This window comes from Pogonomyrmex barbatus, unplaced genomic scaffold (genome assembly GCF_055798465.1).
Source record: "Pogonomyrmex barbatus isolate J1 unplaced genomic scaffold, ASM5579846v1 scaffold9, whole genome shotgun sequence".
Classification (NCBI taxonomy): Eukaryota; Metazoa; Arthropoda; class Insecta; order Hymenoptera; family Formicidae; genus Pogonomyrmex; species Pogonomyrmex barbatus.
In genome coordinates, this window is record NW_028297193.1 from 6,951,049 (window position 1) to 6,974,463 (window position 23,415).

At 27.1% G+C, this 23,415-nt stretch overlaps 2 protein-coding genes across 12 annotated transcripts in view; both read right to left on the reverse strand.

Annotated features, from left to right (window-relative positions):
- LOC105431075 (uncharacterized) overlaps window positions 1–23,415 on the reverse strand; it is a 54,786-nt gene that overhangs the window by 23,011 nt on the left and 8,360 nt on the right. The window lies entirely within an intron of this gene.
- LOC105431076 (octopamine receptor beta-2R) overlaps window positions 1–23,415 on the reverse strand; it is a 68,192-nt gene that overhangs the window by 9,893 nt on the left and 34,884 nt on the right. For 7 of the 10 annotated variants that reach the window (XM_089084916.1, XM_089084912.1, XM_089084915.1 and 4 more), the window contains exons 2-3: window positions 2,432–3,730; window positions 1,741–1,971 (exon numbers count right to left, since the gene is read on the reverse strand). In XM_089084916.1, the coding sequence (XP_088941042.1) occupies window positions 1,741–1,971; window positions 2,432–3,426 (1,226 nt within the window). In that variant the 5' untranslated portion in view covers window positions 3,427–3,730. Of the gene's footprint in view, window positions 1–1,715; window positions 1,972–2,431; window positions 3,731–4,044; window positions 4,486–23,415 lie in introns of all 10 variants that reach the window. The other 3 variants (XM_089084917.1, XM_011645021.3, XM_089084911.1) reach the window with 2 other exon arrangements.

Consider the following 23,415-nt stretch of genomic DNA (forward strand, 5'->3'; position numbering starts at 1 on the left):
ATTTTCTTACAGAAATCCAATTTAATACTAATCAATGTAATATTGGAAATTACTTCTTTTGAATATTAAAAATACTGTTATTCAATGTTTTTAATACTCAAAATAAATAATAAATAATTATCTTTCAATATTAAATTTCTCTGCAAATTATATGCTATCTTTATCGAAATTAATTGTCCTTATTATATAATTATATATTCATAATAAGATAATACTTTGTACAATAAAATAATACTTTAAAATACTTTGTTATTTGAAATATTTTGTAATTCAGTAATTCAAAAATAGTTGGTATATATATTTACAATGTCTTAATAAATTTTATTAAAATTTTATATGCATACATAAAAATTAGAGATAAATTTATAATTTGATTAAAAAACACGTATTTTTATTTTATTTTTGCGATGCATTAAATATATTAAATATTATAAAAATTAAAAAGTTAAGTAAATAAATTACTCTTAATATATAAAAAAATTGTATTCGCTGATTTTGCTAACAATTAAATATAAGACAATTAAAATATATTATAAATTAAATGAGATAAATAAATACATTGCACCCCCCCCCCCACACACACACACACACACACACACACACACACACACACACAAGCATCCAAATATAAGATACAATCGGAAAGGAAATGATTCTACACAAAATAAATCAAAATAGTAAACTAAATTTTTTTTAAATAAGACTTTTCAAAAGAAAGAACTTTGAAAGTTAATTGAATGCATATATTTGACTATTATTTGATAAAATACGTAATTGAAAGAAATTCATTTTAATTTAATTCGCAGAATACAACTATAACGACAAAGCGATCAATATGTTTAACAATGTCTCAACTAAATAAGAAATAAATATATAATAAATAAAATTCTCTTTCATTTCATACAAATCCATTTGTTTATCTTAAAGTTATTTAATTGATTCATTAGTTTTGATAATAAACAAACGTATAAAACGTCGATTAATAGAAACCATTACAAATAGCTGTTAAATATACATGTATTCAATTAATCTTTAAAATCCTTTTTCTCGAAAACAAGACTATTTAAAAAAAATGTATTGCATCATTTCGATTCCTTTCGCATCGTCAATCATTCTTTTCCTGATTGTACTATATTTTTTTGGATTTACTCAGTAAACACGCACACACGCACGCACGCACGTATAGGCACATGTACATATATAATATAACGTAAATACGATATTAACTAAAATAAATTAATTATTAAAATTAATAAAAGGTAAAATTTAAATTTATTTGATAACTTTAAGATGAAAATAATCTTCCAAGATGATACATCATGAATAAGATTATAACTTTCTAAATCATACTTTTATAAAACTATTTTAAACAATGTGCAAAAATTGTATAAAATAAATAATTTGTGCTACAAATTTGAAAAAAATATAATTTTTCTTCAAAGTTTGAATTATTTAAATATTTGTTTAAAATTATATACAATATGCACTATGCAAAAATGATAGATTTTTATTTAATTATGATAAACTAAAATAAAAATTGTGTGTGTGTGTGTGTGTGTGTGTGTGTGTGTGTGTGTGTGTAAAATATAAAATAGTAGCTAATATCATCTAAATCAATTTCTGTATTAAGAATAAGTTTAATTTATCGAGTGGCATACATAACAGTATAAGTAATAAAGTTTTAAAAGAAATAAGCGATAGAATGAAATGCATACCTCAATTTGTCAGACCAGATCGTACCTGAGGGATGGCCGACGGAAATCCAGCGCTTCGAGATCAGATGGCTCTCGTCTACAGAGCGAACAGAAAGCGCACTGCAGAGTATTTTTAAACGCTTCTCGAAAGTCACGATTAAAATACGCATAGATCAATGGATTTAATGCTGAATTCGTGTACCCAATCCAGAATAGAATCGCAATCACGACGTTGGGACACGGACAAGTCTCGCCACAAAGAGCTGTAATAACATACCTAACAATCGAATTAAAAGGTTATTTGTTTATTTAAAAAATATTAAGAAGTTCATTATTTTCAAATTTTAATTTTTAAAGCAATAGGAAATATGAAAGCTAATTTATCGAAATTTTTACGTTTGCTCTAAACTTTTGTGAAATTATTTGATTATTATTATTATTTTTAATCTAAAATAATATTTTAAGAAAATATATTATTCTTCATCTTTATATATTTTCGACTTTTTATCTACTCTAAAATTATCACTTTTCTATTATTAATGATAGATTATTTAGTATAAAATGTTTTTTTTATATGAACTAAACATTTTACTAATATAAATTATAAATCATAAATTGATAAATCTAATGCAATTTATCCGATTAAAAGAATAATCTCTGAGAAGATAAGGAATACACGGATATAAATTTTTAGATTATTATGTAATTTTTATTTAAAAAGATACTTTTACACATACCAAAGGAAAAATGGCAACCAGCAAAGGATGAAGGTACCCATAATAATACTCAGCGTTCTTGCCGCTTTGTGTTCTCTTTTCATCTTCATCATGTGTTTATCTTTCGTAGGTGTGTGTAAATGCTCAGTGTTGATCTCGTTTAAAGTTAGAGTTTTCGATGAGCCGCCGCTGTTCAATTCACCGTTTAAATTATTAAGATCCTTACTCGGTCTGTGACTGAGCAACATGGCGTTACCCATTCTGCTGTGCATTTGCTTTTCTTGCTTGTTAGCTTCTTTGAATATAGCAAAATATGTGACCGCCATGATGGTGCAAGGTATCCAGAAGGATATGCTCGATGATAATATAGCATATATTCTGTTGACTTTAAATTCGCAGAGTTCTGGATGCTTGTGTCTGTGCACGCTGTTCTCCTCTGTGGTGTACCAACCGTAGAAGATCGGCACGAAAGAAATGATGGCCGGCGACACCCAGCAGGCCAGTAACATAAACGCCACCACTCTCTTCGTCATGTTAATGGGATACTTGAGTGGTTTGACAATCGCATAATATCGATCGACTGAGATACACATCAGATGGAGTATCGAACTAGTGCTGAAGTAAACATCTAACGAATTCCAGACATCGCACATGAAATAGCCAAAAAGCCACCTGCCGGTTACCTGCACGCTAGCGTTAAAAGTCATCGCGAACATCGCCACCAGCATATCCGCCAGCGCTAGCGAGACTACGAAATAGTTGGTAATAATTCGTAGCTTTCTGTGTCGTATCACGGATACCATCACCAGCAGATTACCAAACAACGCCGTCGCGATGATTGAACCAAGGATGCAAATTTTGACGATTGCCGAAGGCATGTCTGGCCAATTGATCTCCACAACGTTCACTTCGGTATTGTTGGCATAGGGATTCTCCTCGGTCGAGGTGACGTCCAATAACGACGTCACATCAAACGAGGAGATTTCCTTCGAATCGAACGTCGTTTTCGCGGTCATGCTCACCCAACCGCGGTTTTCACCGCTACCGAGCGTATCTCTTTTTGGTCTCCTTTTGAGCAACGACGAAAAATTTTAAGAGATTTAGGTGATGGAGGTCCCGACCAATTGACGCACCTCACAGGCATTCATCTTTGATTCGGGCAAGAAGACGCCGCTTTTCCGACGCCGTTTTATCCTTGAGCTACTTGCCAGTGTAGACGGCGTTACGAAATTTACGAGGAAGTTTTATCCAGAAGAGATGTCTCGTAAGAGAGATTTTAGCGATGTTACTATGCCATCACATATACACATTTTTGAGGATCTGTAAATAAAAAATAAAAATATGTTCTTAAAATCAAGAAATTCTTTTTCAATCTGTTATTATAATGCAAGGGAATAAGTGTGAGCGAATTGTATACATGTCTATGCGTGTACATGCGCGCGCGCGCGCGCGCGTTAATAAATATAAAAAGACAATAGTTAAATTTAAAATACATTTAAAATGTATATATTAAATGTATATATTTTACATTACTGTAAGTTCAATGATTTAAAATAAATTAAAACTCATATATCTTGAAATATTCCAACAGTCCTATCTATCTTTTCTCTAGATGATCTCTTCGGTTTGCTCACAATTGTAGTGTAAATCGTTGTCATTGCACAACTAGACATAAATAGACTTGGACGCAATAGATGATTCATATGCGAGCTTTCGACGTATAGACTCTTTGATTGCTGTATTCCTTCGAGATTCGCATATCAGCTGGTACGGCAGTTTTCCATTCGTTTCTACTCAAAATGAGGACACGTCGGAAGAGAGGCAACCTTCAATAGAATGTCCTCTTCTCTTTCCTTGTTTCTCTTTCTCTCCCTTATTTCTCTCTGCCGTTGTTCCTCTTTCTCTTCTCTGTTTGTATCTTTCTGTCTCTTCTTCCGACAGTAGTTGTGCAGCGGCAGTGCTGTGTCAAGTGCACTCTTGTCAAGCCCATATAATTTATGATCCGCTATTTTTGCGGTATATTTAGGTCAATTATTCCAGCGGCAGCATCGGTTGGTCATAAAGAAGACTGAGAGCTACCTTTCAAAGATGCCAGTTTTATTTTTCGATGAACCGATATTTCTAATATCATCGAAATAAAAAACATAAAGAAGACAAATATCGATTTAAGAAATAAAATTTCTTATATATTAGGATAATGCATTATAATTTATAAAGATTATGATCAAAATAAATACAAATTTTATTAATGTTTTATTAACATAACGACAACAACTTTATTTAAATTTTCTTTTATTTTTATCAATAAATAATATCTTTTTTTTCTCAATTGTATAACCATTGTAGAATAATTTTCCGACAATGGAAAAATAATTATAAGTGTATCTTTTTTTAATGTGACATTTCACCTTTTCGAGGTAAAACAAGAAAGTAAAATAACTAAACAATAAAAATTATAACGAATTTTCTGTAAAAAATAAATAGGAATGAGAGAGAGAGAGAGAGAGAGAGAGAGAGAGAGAGAGAGAGAGAATAAAATAAAGATATACTATATTTTGCTTTAATGCTCGCATAAATGTGTGGCATTAAGTATAATTTTTATAATATTTTTCTAATATTTTTATACAATCGGCATAAATGTATATATATCAAGTTGTAAACATAATTAGAAAAATATTATATTTTTATATTTTAATATTCTATTCTATAAAATTTACAATTTAATCATAACATTAACATAACTAGTAAATATTATACACGTCGATATAAATACACACACATGAAAATTTGATATATGGAATACCGCGGTAATGCAATGTATTAATGAAAATCAACAGGTGGTATGCAAAAGTGATAAAGAGAATCAAATTTTATTTAAATAATTAATATCATCTTGTATATCTATTCGTCGGTCGTTTTTCATGCCTTTTTTTACAAGTAAATTTAATTTCTGATGTAATGACATATAAAAAAGCGTAAAAAGCAAAGAAAGCATTAAAATTTAAAAATTATAAAATAAAAAATGGCATTGTACTTTTAATTAACAATAACAATATGATAAAAAAATATCTTTTTTCGTACCTCTCTTCTTACCTGGTCATTTCTTTAACTGTATAACATAGTGGATATAATAATAAAAGTATATTACAATTGTGTCATTAAATAACTACATGGAAAAACAATAGGCAAGTATTATCGCATTTATTGCTCAAGTAAAAATTGTTACAAGTATTCGATATCTTTTGACACAAGCAGCATAGAACTTTTATTTTCCACTATGTTCAAGATAATTCTACGCATATGAAAAATACATATCTATAAGAAAGATCGTAGTGCATATTTCGTTTATGCGGTAGAAAATCGCATCACGTAACGATGCCGAGCATGTAAATCGCATGCAAGCCTCTACTGAATATAAGTAGAATTCTCAACGTTAAGGCTGGCCAAGGGCAGACCTCATAGAATTCGAAAGATCAATGATGAGTCGGCTTCGTATATCTTGCTATTCTCTACTCAACATAATGAGAATTTCTCGCATTTTTTAGTCTTCGCGGTATTAATATGTCTTCGTAGTTACGCAGAAAACTTCATCAAATCTATTACAAAATTAATCAATTAAAATATTATTATCTCATTGAAACATCATGGCAATCAAAAACGTCGAAATTTATTGACAATAATTTAATAAGTACTCATTAGATGTAGATGTAGTGGTTCGAATAAATTACATAAACAAATTGTTCAAATAATTAAACTAAAAAGTGCCTAAATATTAAAATACAACATATTGTTTACATTAAATATTTTAAAATATCTAATACTATATAATTTTTACTTTTACAAAGTATGTATGTTACAATTTATAACGATAATATGATTAAGACATTAAAGGTAAAATATTATAAAGATTTCTCTTCTTTTTAATAATATTAATAATAATTTAATATATACACATACAGTGAATACTCATATTTGTTTCCCTGTAAAACAGACTAAACTGCTATTATTAGTTTTACTATCTTTTATTTCAATGCTTCAAATTTACTAACTTCTTTTGAAATTAATTTCTTTTGATGGAAAATTGCTCGTATAAATTTTTGAAATAGCTCATGTAATGAAAATTTATATCGTAGAACGATATATTTCGTTTTCAGCGATTGTGAAAATGTTTCGTACAATTAAAAGAAAGATCGTCATGCTTAAGACCTTTGATCCACGAAGAATCTGTGTACACTTGTATTAGAATAAGTGTTGCGACACGTTATCCATTAAAAAATTTCATTCCTATTCTTCTCGTTTATTTTTTTTTTAAGTAAGTGTCCGCTTACAAGTGAGATCGGTTTTTGCGGTTTGTTAGGATAACCGTCAGAGGGATACGTACATAGGCTTAGTACACAATTCGTATCGCGTACGCTGAAACCCACCAGAAACGTGAATAGCATATATAAGTCATCCAACAATATAAGGATCACCATTTCAGCTCGAAATTTTTGCTAGCTTTCGAATGTTCCATCGTTTTTATGAAAACAGAATATTGATTTACTATGTAACTTTGTTATAATATATAAAACAGTATTGTGAATATAAGAAATATCTTTATTTTTTTTTTATTTATATAATATTATGTTTCAAATTTTGCTTTGATAATTAATATGTTACTAAATATAAATAACACACTACTTTAAAAAATAATTTTCTTCATTATTTGATTTCCTTTGAAATCATTTAAAATTTATTTGGAATATTCTTTATATTTATATTCTTGATTATAGTCTTATTTTTCTAAAAAATTATTCGGTTCACGAAAATAAAAACTATTACTGTCACATTTTATACATTAAGTGCGTGCGTGTGTGCATGCGTGCGTGCGTGCATTATAAAAGAGAAATGAACAACATTTCTCAGTTATCTTTTATTTAATATCATTTCTTAATCGTAAAATTCTTCAAATTTTCTCTTTAAACATTTATATATATTTTTTTTTTATAATTATACTCTTATATATATTATTTCTTTGTTTCTTTCTCTCTCTCTCTCTCTCTCTCTCTCTCTCTCTCTCTCTCTCCTCTCTCTTTGTACTAATTATTTTTTAGTAGAGGAAAGAAGAATGTGGTGGAGTACCATATTGTTTTCTTAAAAATAACTCATTAGTTATGTTAATGTGATGTAATTTAAAGAAATATAAGTTTACATCCAGAGAAAAATTATATTTAAATTGAAAAAATTGTTTAACTTAAATTTTTTTAAGTTAAAATGAAAATTTATTTGATTTCAAGAAATGACGTTACTAGCCCTTTTTAAGATAAATAAATTATTTGTTCAAATTATTGTATAAATAAAATAAATAATTGTTTAATTCGAGGAAAATACTGACAGAAATGTAAGAAATAATTTAGTTGTGTAATAATTTAATTTTGTTGTGATTATTTTAAATCAAGAAAATTATTTCTTTAAATGAAATAAAACATTTTTTTATCTATATACGCTAAAGGCTCGCGACTGCGCAAAAGTATATATACGTATTTCTGCGCGGCCATATTTTTGGTTAAATACACGAAGATTGTTCATAACTTGACTGTGACAAAGGATCGCGAGAAACGGTTAGTGTTCCCTCCTGTCTGATCAGACAATTTCTAAATTCTAATTATTGTTGTGCTCTCTCAAAATATTTTATTAATACTTCTATATATATATATATATATATATATATACACACACACACTGTGATTTTTACGTGGTTTATGTGATTTATGAAAATTTTACGTGATTCTAATATTTTCAACATCATCAAAAAAAAAAACGTGCACGTGCAAAAACGTGCAAAAAAACGTGTTTTATTAAGTGTTTTATTAATTTTCAATTTATTCGCAATGTTCGATAAAAAATGTGTAAAATTTTTAATTACATATAAAAAATTTTTTTTTAATGTAACGAAATTTTTTGATACATATAAAAAATATATTTCATTCTTTTTAAAAAAGATTTTTGTTGCATAACCAAACTATTTCTTTAATCTCAATAAAAAGGAATAACCAAAAAATTTCTTCAAAGAAGATTTTCTTTAACTGTATAGCAATGCACAAATTTCTTTAAGTCGAACAAATTTTTTTTTAATCAAAGATACTTTTCTCTGAGTGTAGGCGTAGAGAACTTCTACCAATCATCCTATAGATAGAAGTTCATCGGATATATAAAATGAATATAACTTATAATTTATTGAAGAAGAAAAAAAAGATGCGTGAGATAGCAGGGGAATTGTGGCATATTATCAACTAATGTCATAAAAGACATTTTTATTTATAACAAAAATCACAATTTGATGATTTTTCGTAGATCTTACACATTAATAAGTGCCACAAAATGAACAAGTTTTATAACCATTTTATAAAATAGTTAATTTTTTACTTAAAAAAAAATTTGTTTTGAAATAATTTCTTTGGCTTAAAAAATAATTTTTTAAAATAATTTCTTTGCTGTACTAATGTAAGTATTATGCAATGTGTGAGGACTTCTCGAGATTTGCGACGCTCAATGCTCACAATACAAGTGGCCCATGATCTTTCCCCGTACATAATATAATTTTATACACACACACACACACACACACACACACACACACACACACACACACACACACACACACACATTATGTCACACATTAAATTCAATTACATTAAAACTAAAAATCTTCAAGAACTTCAAGGCCTTCAAGTTAGATTAAAATTATAAAATTAATACTTAAAATTACGTAAAGAGTATACACCTAAAAGTCTCTGCTAAATGGAAATTCAGCTTAAAAACATAGTGAATACTAATGAGTAACTGTCTTACAATGTCTAAATAGGCTGTAATAAAGTAATTTTAACGTTTACCCCTAGACTTCAAACGCAAACTATACGAAATATTATGGTATCTCACTCTCCCACATCTCTCTCATCAATCACAGCCCTTTCTTTTCTAATATTACTCGTACTGTTTTTAAAAACTATTGTATAAATGATAACCTCATTGTGTTTGTAACATTGTTTAAAAAGGCTAAAGATACATAATATCTTTATTGCAAAAATTGATTACAAGAAAAATCTTTTAAAAATCTCCGAAGTTTCTTTTATTTTATGACATCTTCGATAATAAAAAAAAAAAATTTTATATTCTGACAGAATATTAAAAAGGAAATATCTATTAGAGCAAGAAAGATTTCATGATGATAAAAAAATGGTGCAATCATGCTCTTCTCAATCATAATTCATGTCTTTAGCCATGAATTAGATTTTAAAAGGATATACTCATACGTATATCCAATAAAAACATATTTCTGAAAATTAAAGTTGACATACATCAATCATTTATTTATTCTCAACATCTCATAACACAAAATTATTATACAAATTTTATATTACATTTTTTAAGTTTAATGCATAATTTAAAATAGATTCAAAAAGATTAGATAGATTTTAAAAAATAAATTCTGTATAATAAATACTTATATACAGGATACTAGGATTTTTAATAAAAAGATCCTGTCTCTGAAATGTAGAATTCTATAAATGTTTTGTATTTATGTATGTGCGTTGAAATACGATTTTCTTTGCAAGCAGATCATTATATCTATCACCGATGCAATATTTTCTTAAAAAATTATTCTTCTTATATTTATTTTGCAATTGCTTAAAATTCTAAAAGATAAGATGTTCTCATTATATATTTATGAAAAATATAATATATTATTATTTATTTTTATTTATTATTTATTATATATATTATTTATTAAATAGAAATTTTCGGAAAATTTTTTTTTCAGACCACATACATGCAAATATAATTTCATATATAATAAAAAAATTAATACGCGCTTCTAAAAAAAAATTTAAATGTTATTTGAAAAGTTCAACTATTACTAAGATCATATAAAATTGTTATGGACTATAATTCTATTTTGTATAAAAACCTATCCAAAGGAGTATAGATTATATTTATAATTTGTGTATTTCTTAATTATATTTCCTAAGAGTGATTAAAAAACATTTCAATAACAATAAAGACTTACACATTGAAAAAATTATTTTCAATGTATAAATCATCATGTTTCTATATCACAAAAGTCAAATAAAGTTTTCAATTCTACCTCTCAATTTCATCCACAAGATACATTTTTCATTATATTCAATGCCATAATATAAAAAAATATAAAAATATATCAAATAATACAGTAAACATGTGTAACAATCTACAAAAGTTTTATAAATCGTTTCAGAATCAAATTTGCGATAAATATCATTACATGCCTCGGTAGTCGAAAGAATAAAATGCCTGCCCGGTAAGCAGGAGATCCAAGTTCGATTCCTGGCTGAGGTGGTATTTTTTCGCAAAATGATTACGAATTTTTCACGACTGGTTCGTGGTCGGGTCCCGCCGTGACGCACACCCTCCCTTCTTATTTGGTTACTTGTTCAATTTTAAATTTTATTATTTGCATATAACGTAAATATGTTCGCATGCGTATATTTAGTTTGTCTGTATATAATGAAACATTCAACAAAAACCCGGGGGACTTTGTCTCGTTATTCCGTTAACTCACTTTAAAAAAATGAATTGATCTATACAAGTGTTCATGCCCATAATAATGATAATAATAGTTAATTTGAAATCTCATATTTGAAATCTCTCTTTTTTTCTTTTTAATAATAATCTCATGCTTATATGTTTTTCTCACAGAAAATTGCGAAGATTATAATGCAATAGTTTTGCAATCATTTATATAATGAAAAAACTCATTTAAAAAATAATTATATATCAAACGATAAAGTATAGCTTTTCAAGTATATAATTACTATGTAAATGACAATAACAGAACATGAATTAATTATAAATACATATATTAAAATCTATTTTGTTAATTATAGCTATATATTATTTATATTATTATTAATTGTTGTAATACAAGTTTATTACAACAATTAATTATTATTTGTTTCTCGGAAATCATGACAATATAAAAATAAAATTACAGAATAGATTTTTGTCTTCAAGAATTTAATTGAACGCAATGGAAAATAAAAGATATATCATTATTTTTTAGATAGTTTCATGTACAATTTTAGTGGACACGTTTACTTAGAACGGTCTTTCCGTAAATAATGTAGCTCATTGTTGTAACACTAACCTTCAATCGAGAAGCCAAGATTGTCGTAAATTTGCACATAGAGTTTGCTGCCAATTCGCTGCTAAAATTTCTGACGGATCTGGCTTTTGCAACTGTCACGTGTTTGGCAATATGTGTATGATGTTCAGCTACGTATGCTTTGTATATGAAATTTAGTTACAAACACGACTTTCTTTCTAGTCGTCTGGTTAAAATTTTCCATGCTTCGTGAGAGTGTTTGTTTATCGATAGAGCTAACCCGTAAATTACATGATTTCGCTATTCATAAAATTGATAAATATTGCAATGCGAACGAACAGATTTATTAAATTTGCATTTATTACTTACTATTCACACACGCTGACTTGCCAGCAGAGCAATTTTTTGACGAAGATTTAGAGAGTATGCATTAGATACTTATATAAATTAACCACCATTTATAGCTTAACATATAGAAACTTATAATATACTATACAAACAATAAATAACAAATCCTCACAAATATTGTGAAAGATTTCTATTACCAAATAATGAATTTTACGAATCGTGAATTTCAAATCACGGAGCACGAATCGTACATAATCCGATGTTAGTTTAAAACGCAGAGCGGTAGCAACTATCAATCTCTCTTCGTCAAATCTCGAAGCGATACCAAATGTTCAAGCTTCATTATCCGGTACATAGTTTTCCTTTATGTTATACTTTATGTTGTATAATATGATGACCGTTTGTCCTTACGGTTGCTATTTCATATAAAAAAATTTATCATTAAAACTTAATATGGTGTTACTTACATGAAAAGAACAGTTTTCGTGAAATATTTGAAAATTTGGCCAAATACAAATTTGGAAATAATTTTATAGAATCATTAAAATAATCAAGAACTAAGAATTAAAATTAGTATTAGAATATCAAAAATATTTGCAATATAAATATATTCAAATGTCCTGTATAATTATTTTAATAATTAAATAAAATTATTTTCGGATCTAAATCTGAAAATTTGTAAATACTTGAGCAAAACTGTTTTTTTTTCCGAATAAAGCTTGATTAGACAATTAGTATAATAGTTATTAGTCGAATTGTTTTGATACAGCCAAAATATTGCAACTTTCCATTTATTTATTCCATAAAATTTCTACCAATTGTGTAAAGAAAAATCAGTCCCAAATTAAAAAAGAGGTTAACATTAAAATTAAAATATGAAATACCGAAATTCGGAATACCAGTCATACAATTGATATTTAGTATGGATATTGACCAATATTATTTATTTATCACGGCGTAACCTACTTAAAGATTGCATGTTAAGATTGCATTCCATAAAAGTAAAACTGACTTAATTCTATTTAATTCAAAATTTAACTGTATTTAACTGTAATCTGTTTAATATTAAAATTTATAATTATAATAATAAAGCGCGACATAATTTTTTATCTAAAAAATGCAAATAAATTTATATTTTGTAAATCATATTATAAAGTATATTTTAAGTTTTAAATTTAAAAAACTTTATGTGTTATTATTGTTCATATAAAAGCAGAAATATTATATCTATTATTGTAACTTTTCTTCCAAGAATATATGATATTATTAGGAAATTTATAATGTACAAAAGAACATTAATAACTTAATGTTTGACATGGCCCATATAAAAGAAGAAGTTGCTATTATTTCTAGTTTTGTCACAAAGTTCGCAAAATTACTTCACGATAGAATGTTCTTGCAATCTCCATGACAATAGTGTCCTTCATCTTTAATAAAGAAAATTATTAGAAAAACGATTTTTAATAAGATATTGAGCAAAATTTCTTCTACCAATTCTGTATTTAAAATTACCAATAAACGAACGCTTTCTGTAATAAACGAATGATGTTCTTCATATAATTTTATCGCAATTTACGCTATTAAATTTTATACGATATTTAATATAATTAATGGATAATCATTTTAATGTCTCAGGTAAATATATCAATAAATCTATATTGCACTGAAACAGATTGTTTACCCTTTTATAGAAGAACATTATCGCTTTTGCAGTTGTTTCATTTTCTTGTTAAATCGAATGTATCAAGTATTATATTATTTACTTTCGTATCTTTCGCTCAAATTTATTATCATACAACAAGTTTTGCTATTTATGAAATAAACAATTCATTTTGTCAGATTTTGCATATTGAAAATAAATATAATACATAACAGTAACATGATGTTATATTGTTATAATGACAGAGATATTAGTAGAAGCATAAGCTGTATATAGCAGTTGCAGATAATTTCCAATAATTTGTTGATTTCCCTTGCGGCTATTTGAATGATTTCTCTCGGTGATGATGTGATACAAATTTTATTAATTGATATTTATGAACTGGCGATACAAAAAAATGAGGATATTCCTCGCGGAAAGAATACATGAAAAATATTTGTGCACGTATACATATATGTATATGTGCATATATGTAAGTATGTATAATTGCATAATTAAAAGTTACTCATTAAAATTGTCACAATCTGCGACAATATCTTCTTGCAGTAATTATTCTTCAGTATCTATTATTTCGAATAATAAGAATATAAAATGCATGTAATATTATCAAACAAATAGATGGCTTTCATCGGCAGATTGGGTCTTCGTGTCAAATAATTTTTATTTTTTTTGAATTTCGAGACAATGCTTATCGCTTATGCTTAATACTACGTGTTGTTAATTTAACGATCTTGCAACGTAGCCTACTCAAAGCTAAATCTAAATTCATCTCTTCCCTATCGGTCGATGGAAGCCGTCTATTGTCTATTTGTTTGAAACATATATCGGCTGTAATTATCATTATTGTTATGTAATATTATCTCACAAAATTGTAAAAAACTGAAATTTAACTATGGCTAGATAATAAACATAATTATATAATAATAAGACAGAATTTATAGTCAATTTAACTTGTAATTGTAATAAAAACTGCTGTCAGCATAAAAACTATTATTATAAAAAAATTAAAATTATTTGATAATTATATAAATTTTCGTCATTTTGCAAGAAAAATTATGTTTACATATTAGAAGATGCACATTATATATTTTATATTACATTTACAGATATATTTATATATACACGCGCGTTAGAGTGTAACGAAAGTATAGATATATCGATAAAAATAAATCTATTTCAACTATTCATAGTAATAATATGATGAATGAACGATTATTTGATTGTATCATTGTATTGTTGACGTGTTATTTTAAATACGTTATTTGCGATAAATATCCTCACATGCCTCGGTAGTCGAAGGGATAAGATGCCTGCTCGGTAAGCAGGGGAGATCCAGGTTCGATTCCTGGCTGAGGTGTAGTATTTTTTCGCAAAATAATTACGAGTTTTCACGACTGGTTCGTGGTCGGGCTCCGCCGTGACGCACACCCTCCTTTCTCGTTAACATGAATCCAAGGTAACGTCGATTCATAATGTAAATAGAGTTTCATTCCTTCATATAAAATAAAATTCATAAAATATGAAAAATATCTCAACATTAAAATTAAATATTCAAAAATGATAAAATCTAATGACTGATATGTGAATGTATATATAACATAACATTGAGCCATTTTTAGCACTAACATTTTTGCATTTCACAATCGACAAACATTCAATATCAAATTGAAGCCTTTATAGCGTTTAATCTAATGCATAAAAGTTTTTATAAATTATTTCGTGATTAACTAAAATAAATGTCACAAATAATTTATAAAATATATATATATATATATATATATTTGTAAGTTATTTGTAAGTTATTTGTGGTATTTATTTTAGTTAATATATATAATATATAAAATTATTATTATATTACTCGTAACAAGCAAAAAAATTTTCCTTCGTATAAATTAGCAACAGCACAAAACGTATTTAGAACATGTTTATATATTCTAAAGCATGATACAGATAAGCATGAGACAGAATTTATTTATCTGTTTATCTGTTTATTCTATTGTAAATATATAATTCTATTGTAAATATATTTTATCTACAATTCATAAATATTTTATTAAAATAATTTTATACCATTTTATTTTTTATTTTTTTTTTTTACTATTCCACTCTTGAATTGCTCACTTTTTATATAAATTATATTTTGGCTAAATATGACTTAAAATAAATGTACATACTTTAATAAGAAAATTAAATTAATATTACTTTATTAAAAAATATTTTCTAATTGTTTCTGTATATTATTGTAGTATTCTATTATAATAATCGTTATTCAACATATGGCATTAATGTAATGAATAATATACGTAAATTATGATGATGTCTAGTTACTTATGTATAGAATTTTTTTTTATATTTCTCTTTAATATTCCGAAACTTTTTCTTTTCCATTACTTTCTTAATACCATCCGTTGTATTTATACATTGTATGTAATTTGATTTTTAATATTATATTACAGCTTAGATAGTAAATAAATATATGATTAAAATTACAACATTCATTACATGATTAGTTACACCGTATGATACGTTTTATACAGTATAATTGTATAATTAAAATGTTCAGAAATTGGAAATCTGATTATAAGAGTTCTTATTCGGTAGCTGCAATGCAGGTCGCGTCGTAGGGCAGCGATCGATTTAACGAGCGTGGGTACCGAGATACGTGGTGCTTAATACCCTTGAACACGAAATTTGTAATTCGACCTTCGAGCTGACGAGCTCTCAAAATAGATAATCGAATACGGCTGTTTATTTTTAGTCGTTCTTAATCATATAAATAGAATGTCATTACTCGATCCAAGAGAAGCAACTGACGGAGATGCAATGTACATATTTCGCGTTAGAATATTATCTCATGATCGAGCGATCGTTTTCGCTATCATATAAACGAACATATCACATTATATCATCAATAATACAGTACAATCTTTTGACTGAACGGAAATAGGTGTTATAACGAAAGAGATCTTCTATATATTATATATTATATTTTCTCTTTTAATATGTATAAAATCTGAGAAAATATTTTTTAAGTATTCTCTTAAATACTTATTTAAAGACATTTTCTTTTATTAATTATTAATTCCAATCTGTGTGTAAAAAATTCATATGTCATGTTTATATATTTCTTAAAATTCTTCATCATTTCTTTCTTACAACTCCATTTCTCGAAATTTTTCTATTTTAACTTCTTATGAATGAGTGTTTAGTAATAGATGATTGTAATAGATGTTTTATCAGATCACTTATTATTTTACTTAACTGAAAAAAATCTTTGCTTTTTCTTTTTCTTGGCATAAAAAAATGCGTTCTAAATAAGCGTTCTCGCAATTCGAATTACTTAAATATGAGATCAAATACGATAGATTGTTGATAAAAAGTTACGATCGCGGGGAAAAAACACTTTGAAAACGTAGGACTTGTGAGGTTTGAAATAATAACTGCTGCCGCATGGAATGTTGAATATTTTTGAACGTTCGCGTGAAGACTGAGATAGAAACCTTGAGACGCTGCAATTGAATAACGCCACGCTGATTACGCAAGAGATCGTCGCATCAGCAAAATGGCTGTAGCGAAGAATGTCATACCTCGTTTGTTCCTATACTGCTGCAATCAGAACAGCTCTGATCAGATGAGCACCAAGACGGTGCACGATGTTAACCTTTCATCTTTTTGTTACTGTAGTCTCGATCACATCATTGTTTTCCAGTTACATTATCCCGTTACACAATGGCTATTGAAAAGATGATCTCCGCAACAATTTGATTGAATCTCACGGGGCGAGCCAATGTTTCTTGTTAGCTTTAATATATTTCTCGTCTTTCAATACTTTGAAATGAGATTTGTATGCAGAAGCTATATAATTGACATTCTGACTATCTAATTATATATATATATTTCATCAAAATTTGAATTAATTAAATTGTTCCCATTTTCTATATAACTTTTTATTAATTTGTCTGCGTTATCCTTTCAACATATTTTTAGACATAACACAAAAGATTGATTCTTGACTTATTATTCTAAAATTACTCTTAAATTATAAAAATAATGTAATAAATAATAAATATTTATTAATATTAACATTAACATTAACTTATTGACATTTTATCAGAATTTATCAACATGAGAATTAAGTAAATACAAATAATAAAAATTGTAAGCCAATTTGGATATATTGGATACTGTAACGCGATATGATTACATATCCTGTTACCATGTTGTAAATTAATCAGTCTCGATTAATTTTACAATTATATTACTTGCCACCGTGATGTCGCATAAATTTAATTATATAGTAATGTATAAGTATGCGCACACAAACGGAATTTAAATAAATAATTTCATCTAGTTTGATCATTTTTTGCAGTGATGTTTATTTATTTATTAGAAACCAAAATATTTTTTTTATATATACAGTGTCTGGTAGTAATTGTATCATCTCTTGTGAGCAGATAGAGATAGTGAGTTATTGAATAAAAAAGTCTTATTTTTCGATTTTCATAAGTTAATGAGATATTAATTTGTAAATATCTGTGAAAATAAATGTAAACATATTCACGTGAAGAGACAACTCGTTGCTAAACGCGTGATGAAATGTTTAAAGTATGCACTATAAATGGATGTGTTATTTGTATTTACACACACACACACACACACACACACACACGCGCGCGCGCGCGCGCGCGCACATGTGTGTGTGTAAAAGTTTTACAGATTTATTTGGATGATTTCAGAATAAAGTTCTTGTCCCATGATAAATATACTTTTTTCAAACTTCACTTTCTCTGATCCTTTATTATCACAAGCAAATGTCATAGGCAAATTCTCGAGATTTGCTCGTTAATTAATTATTTTCATGATCGAAAAAAATCGGATGCTGTTTTATGTCACGTGCGATTCCGTGTTTAGTCAAAATGTTAAGTTTTGGCTCTGAAATTCTTGCTATTGCCTTATTTTGTCATATACATTATACATATATACATTACACATATATATACATTATATACATTACATATATAATATACATTTTATATATATATATATATATATATATATATATTATACATATATTCATATATATGTGAAAAAACAGTTCAGCATTAAACACATAATATTCTAATCACACATATTCGTAAATCATCTCTCCAAACATCTCGCCACTTAAATCATGCCTAATAACCGTGAATACGCGTAATATTGAATTGTTTCTTCACTTCTTCCCTTGTTTCTTCATTTATTCGCGGATTTTTATAAATTAATATTTCACTAATTATTACAAAAATCGCAAAATAATAAAGAACTTTTCTATCCCGCTTTATCTATCCATAAAAGGTACAGTATTAATTAGATCAATACTGTATATATTTCAACTTAAATTATTAATATTATCACATATCTCAATTTTAAAAAAATAGTTGTTGCTTATATAGATACATTGTGCTAATTAACCGCGTAAATTTTCCTAATATTCAACTCTTATCAATGTATTGTGTCTATTATTTACTTTTCCTATCTATTATTCTGTCTAATATTAGTTTTATAATTTACTTTTTTATTACTTACCAAAGCGTATATAATATATACATATATCATTAATTTATATATATATATTATATAATAATATATTATACGTATAAAATTTTTAAAAGAGTATCTATTCGAATTAAATACAAAAGAGATCATAAAATGTGTTGTATTTCTTATTTTTAGAACCTTAATAATAATAAAATGTAATAATTTTATTAATCTATAATAAAATTAAGAGCTATTGTATACGTATAATTGTATTTGAATTCACAAAATTTAGTAAAAATCTCGTCAAATAGAGTTTTATGATTTTGCAAAAGCTTATCTATCGAATAAAGATCTTTCGCATTATCAAATTTTTACATTAAATGAAATTCTACATACAAAATTAATAATATTTATAATTTTTTTGTATTTCTTTTTGATCATATAGAAAAAAGAATGTTTAAGAAATGAATAACTAGATTTTTCAGAATTTCTTTTCAGATTGTACATCCATAGAAACATGCGACAACTTAGACTGCATACCCGATGTTAATTGTTTATTTATTTGAATTCCACTAATTTCTACAAACAATTGTTTTTTATTTTAATTTCAATTATTCATGTGTTCTGTCTCTCTCTTTCTAAATATGTGTATTACATCTATACTGGTCAAAATTAACGCAACAGTCAATTTCTATTAAAATTTAGCATAAACTTTAAATGAGCATAATTCCGCGAAAAATGATCGAATTGAAAGTCTTTTTTTTGTACTTTCAAAAATAAAGATAAATCTCTACTTTACGGAATGTTAGTCATCATTTGGCTTTATATTCTTTCCTTCTCTTATCATCTTTTCAAAAGTAAGGAAATATTTTGTCTCCAAAAAAATTGCATATATTTTGACGCATTCTACAAGGTAAAATAAATTTTTGTCACAAATATTATGATAACCATCGTAAAATTTGGACTTTTCCCTGCAAATTGGAAAAGAAAGAAAAGTTCGTACGATTTTTTTCGTGGAATTACAGCGTGTCAAAGTTATCTATTTTTGCTTACAATTAATTACCGTTAACATTAGCATTAGCCGATTAGCACACCACAGAGAGGTTGCTGGTTGGATTTTGATGACTTTGATTCTGCTTTCAAAAGTACAAAGATTTGCTCACTGAATTTCATTGAAATGTTGTTACGATTTTGTCGTTTTATTTTCCGAACAAACAATACAATGTTGTAGTGATTACAATACTGTGAAGTAACTTAATATAGTACTTACTTATTAATTCCTCAAGCTACAATAAGAGCCTGCATTAATATGCGTGAGTTTTACAAAAGGTTATTCAAAGACAAGGCGGGAGTACGTAGTTTTGAACGCGATATAAAAATTTCTTTTCCAACACACATGTGCACACATACACACACTGATCGGATTTTGCACACGCACACGACGACGGAAAATCCGACCAGCAACTTCCCCGTGGTGCACATCGGATAATGCTAATGTCGATGATAACTGATTATAAGCAAAAATGTATACTAAAATGTAACTTTAACACACACTAACACCACCAAAAAAAAAATCGTTCGAACTTTTCTCTCTCTTCTTTTTTTAATTTGTAGGAAAAGTCCAAGTTTCATGATGGTTATCATGATATTTGCGAGAAAAATTTATTTTACTCATTGAATGGCTCAAAATATGCAATTTCTTTAGAGACAAAATACTTCTTTATTTTTGAAAAAGTGATAGGAGAAGAGGAATATACAGCCAAATGATGACTAATATTGCTTAGAGACTTTACCTTTAAAAATGCAAAAAAAAACTTTCAATAATTTTTTGTGGAGTTATGCTCATTTCAAGTTATGCTAAATTTTGATAGAAATTGAATGTTATATTAATATCTCTGAAATATTATATGTACAGTATAGAATAACATTAATAGCATTACGCAATTACTTTTATATTAATCCTTTAATACATGATTAATACATGATTAGTATGTTAATAATTGTATGATAATCACAATTCTGAAGAGTGGCTATTATGACATTGATAGTAATTTACGTAACACGAGCAACAACAATAGCTAAAATGACAATGTTTGATTCAGTTAAGGAAGTGGAGCGTAATATCAGTTGGAGCGCGAAGCTTGTTCGCGATAAATCTGAAGCTGGCAAGCTATATAAAGTCTCAGTTAATAGCTCTGGTTGGACTCGTGAAAAGACTCGATAATTGAAAATATTGTTGCAAAATTGGGATAAATTAATTTTTTTATAAAAAAATAAATTAAAAAATGAGTTATAATTGATGCATTTATATTCTTATTTAATATATTTAAAAATTCTTTGATTACACAAAAAGAATAAAACTTTTAAAGGAAGTAAAACACAAATACAGAAAATAATTATGTAGGATACTTAACCATGATAATAACATTACAAAAATTTTTTTATAAATCAGCAACGTCTACTAATTTGAACGTCCTATACATAGTCTTTCTGATAGCCCAAACTAAATAATTGACTTGACTAAATTTATAGATATTTTAGAAAAACCGGATGTATTATTTTGTTTTGTAAATCGTGATCCAACAATTCTCAACAATTTTATAATAATTTTTAAATAATCAATTAAAGCGCAAATTTATTTTAAATAAGTATTTGATCTATTAATAATTATTTTAGAAATATTATTAAATATTATCTTATGAGAAAAAAATATAATAAACTATATTTATTAATAAAAGTATATTTTATAATTGATAATTGCTTAAGATTTCTCTTTCTTTTTCTCTTTCTCTCTCCCTCTCTCTCTCTCTCTCTCTCTCTCTCTCTCTCTCTCTCTGTCCGTATTATTTTTTAAAAATAATAATTAATAAGAAAAATATAAAAACAGATAAGTTTTTGAATCAAATCTTCTTACGATAACGGATTAACTAAAAAGTTAAATTATTCACTATTAGAGTTCACATAATTTCTTTCAGAAAACATTAAGATGTTTTAAGAGTTTTAAAGATATCATAATGTGTTAAAGATTCTTTAAGACATTTTTTAGATAAATATATTGTTTCAATAGTTATACTTTATCTTTCAAATTAAATTCGATTGATGCCATTTGATTCATATCTTTTTCTACATATAACTTGTAGTAAAATATTAATATAAAGCCATAATATTTATGTTTCTTTTTTTAGAATATAGCATTTTTCCATTGAACAATAAAACTTGTAAATTTTTGCTGCTTTCATTGTATAATATATGAAATATAATCCTACGTGAACAAATGGAAATTAGTTTTGATTTCGAAGCGAGCGCTAAACGCTTTTTATTTGACATCTTTGTGTGAATTACAAGGTAAAAGATAGCAACGAAAGTTATAACATAAGTTCGACCTTCACACTCGTCTTGAGAGATTACCTCGATAACAGCACTTATTGCCTTTTGCATTATATCACGTCATAGTGCAAACCCGTTTATAGCAAATCTTGCGCATTCCACCGCGCAACCACAGCCATAAGACAATCAATATTGATGCCAACCAGGTTTCTTTGCTATTAATGATTCCTTAATGGGCATTGCTATTTCTATGACTTAGTGTTCATATGACACCGGCGAGCTATTTCTTAGCTCGTTTATTACATCTTATCGTCTTAAATTAACGCTTTATCCTTGAAAAGTATAATTGCCATTTACATTGAGTTTCGACAAGCTTACAACCAAATAAATAGCGAATATTTCAAGAACGATGAATTCATTTTATATATATATATATATATATGTGTGTATATATATATATATAAATATATAAAATGAATTCATCGTTCTTGAAATATTCGCTATTTATTATATATATATATATATATATATATATATATATATATATAATGAATTCATGAATACGGGATGCGCTCTGTGTGTGTGTGTGTGTGTGTGTGTGTGTGTGTGTGTGTGTGTGTGTGTGTGTGTGTGTGTGTGTGTGTGTGTGTGTGTAGTATTATCTGCGTATATCCGAAGAAAAGCGCAATATAAATATAAATAGATTAAAAGAAATAATAGTATTTTCAATTAAAAGTTTTTTCACTCTATTGTCAATAATTTTTTATTTTAAGATATTAAGATATTAATGATTAATAATGTAGATAAAGTATACAGATAAGGTTTAAAATAAATACGTAGCAACATTGTAACAATTCAACGTGCGGGAACTGGGAATAGTTTATCATTAAAGATGTGTTATGTACTTATTAATTATGTATACTCTAGTACAATGCCATTGCTAATTGCTCGACCATCATTCTCGGTGCTCGACACACGGTGCTCAGATTAATTGCAGAGAATCTGTTACGTGTACATGCATTCGTCAATCGA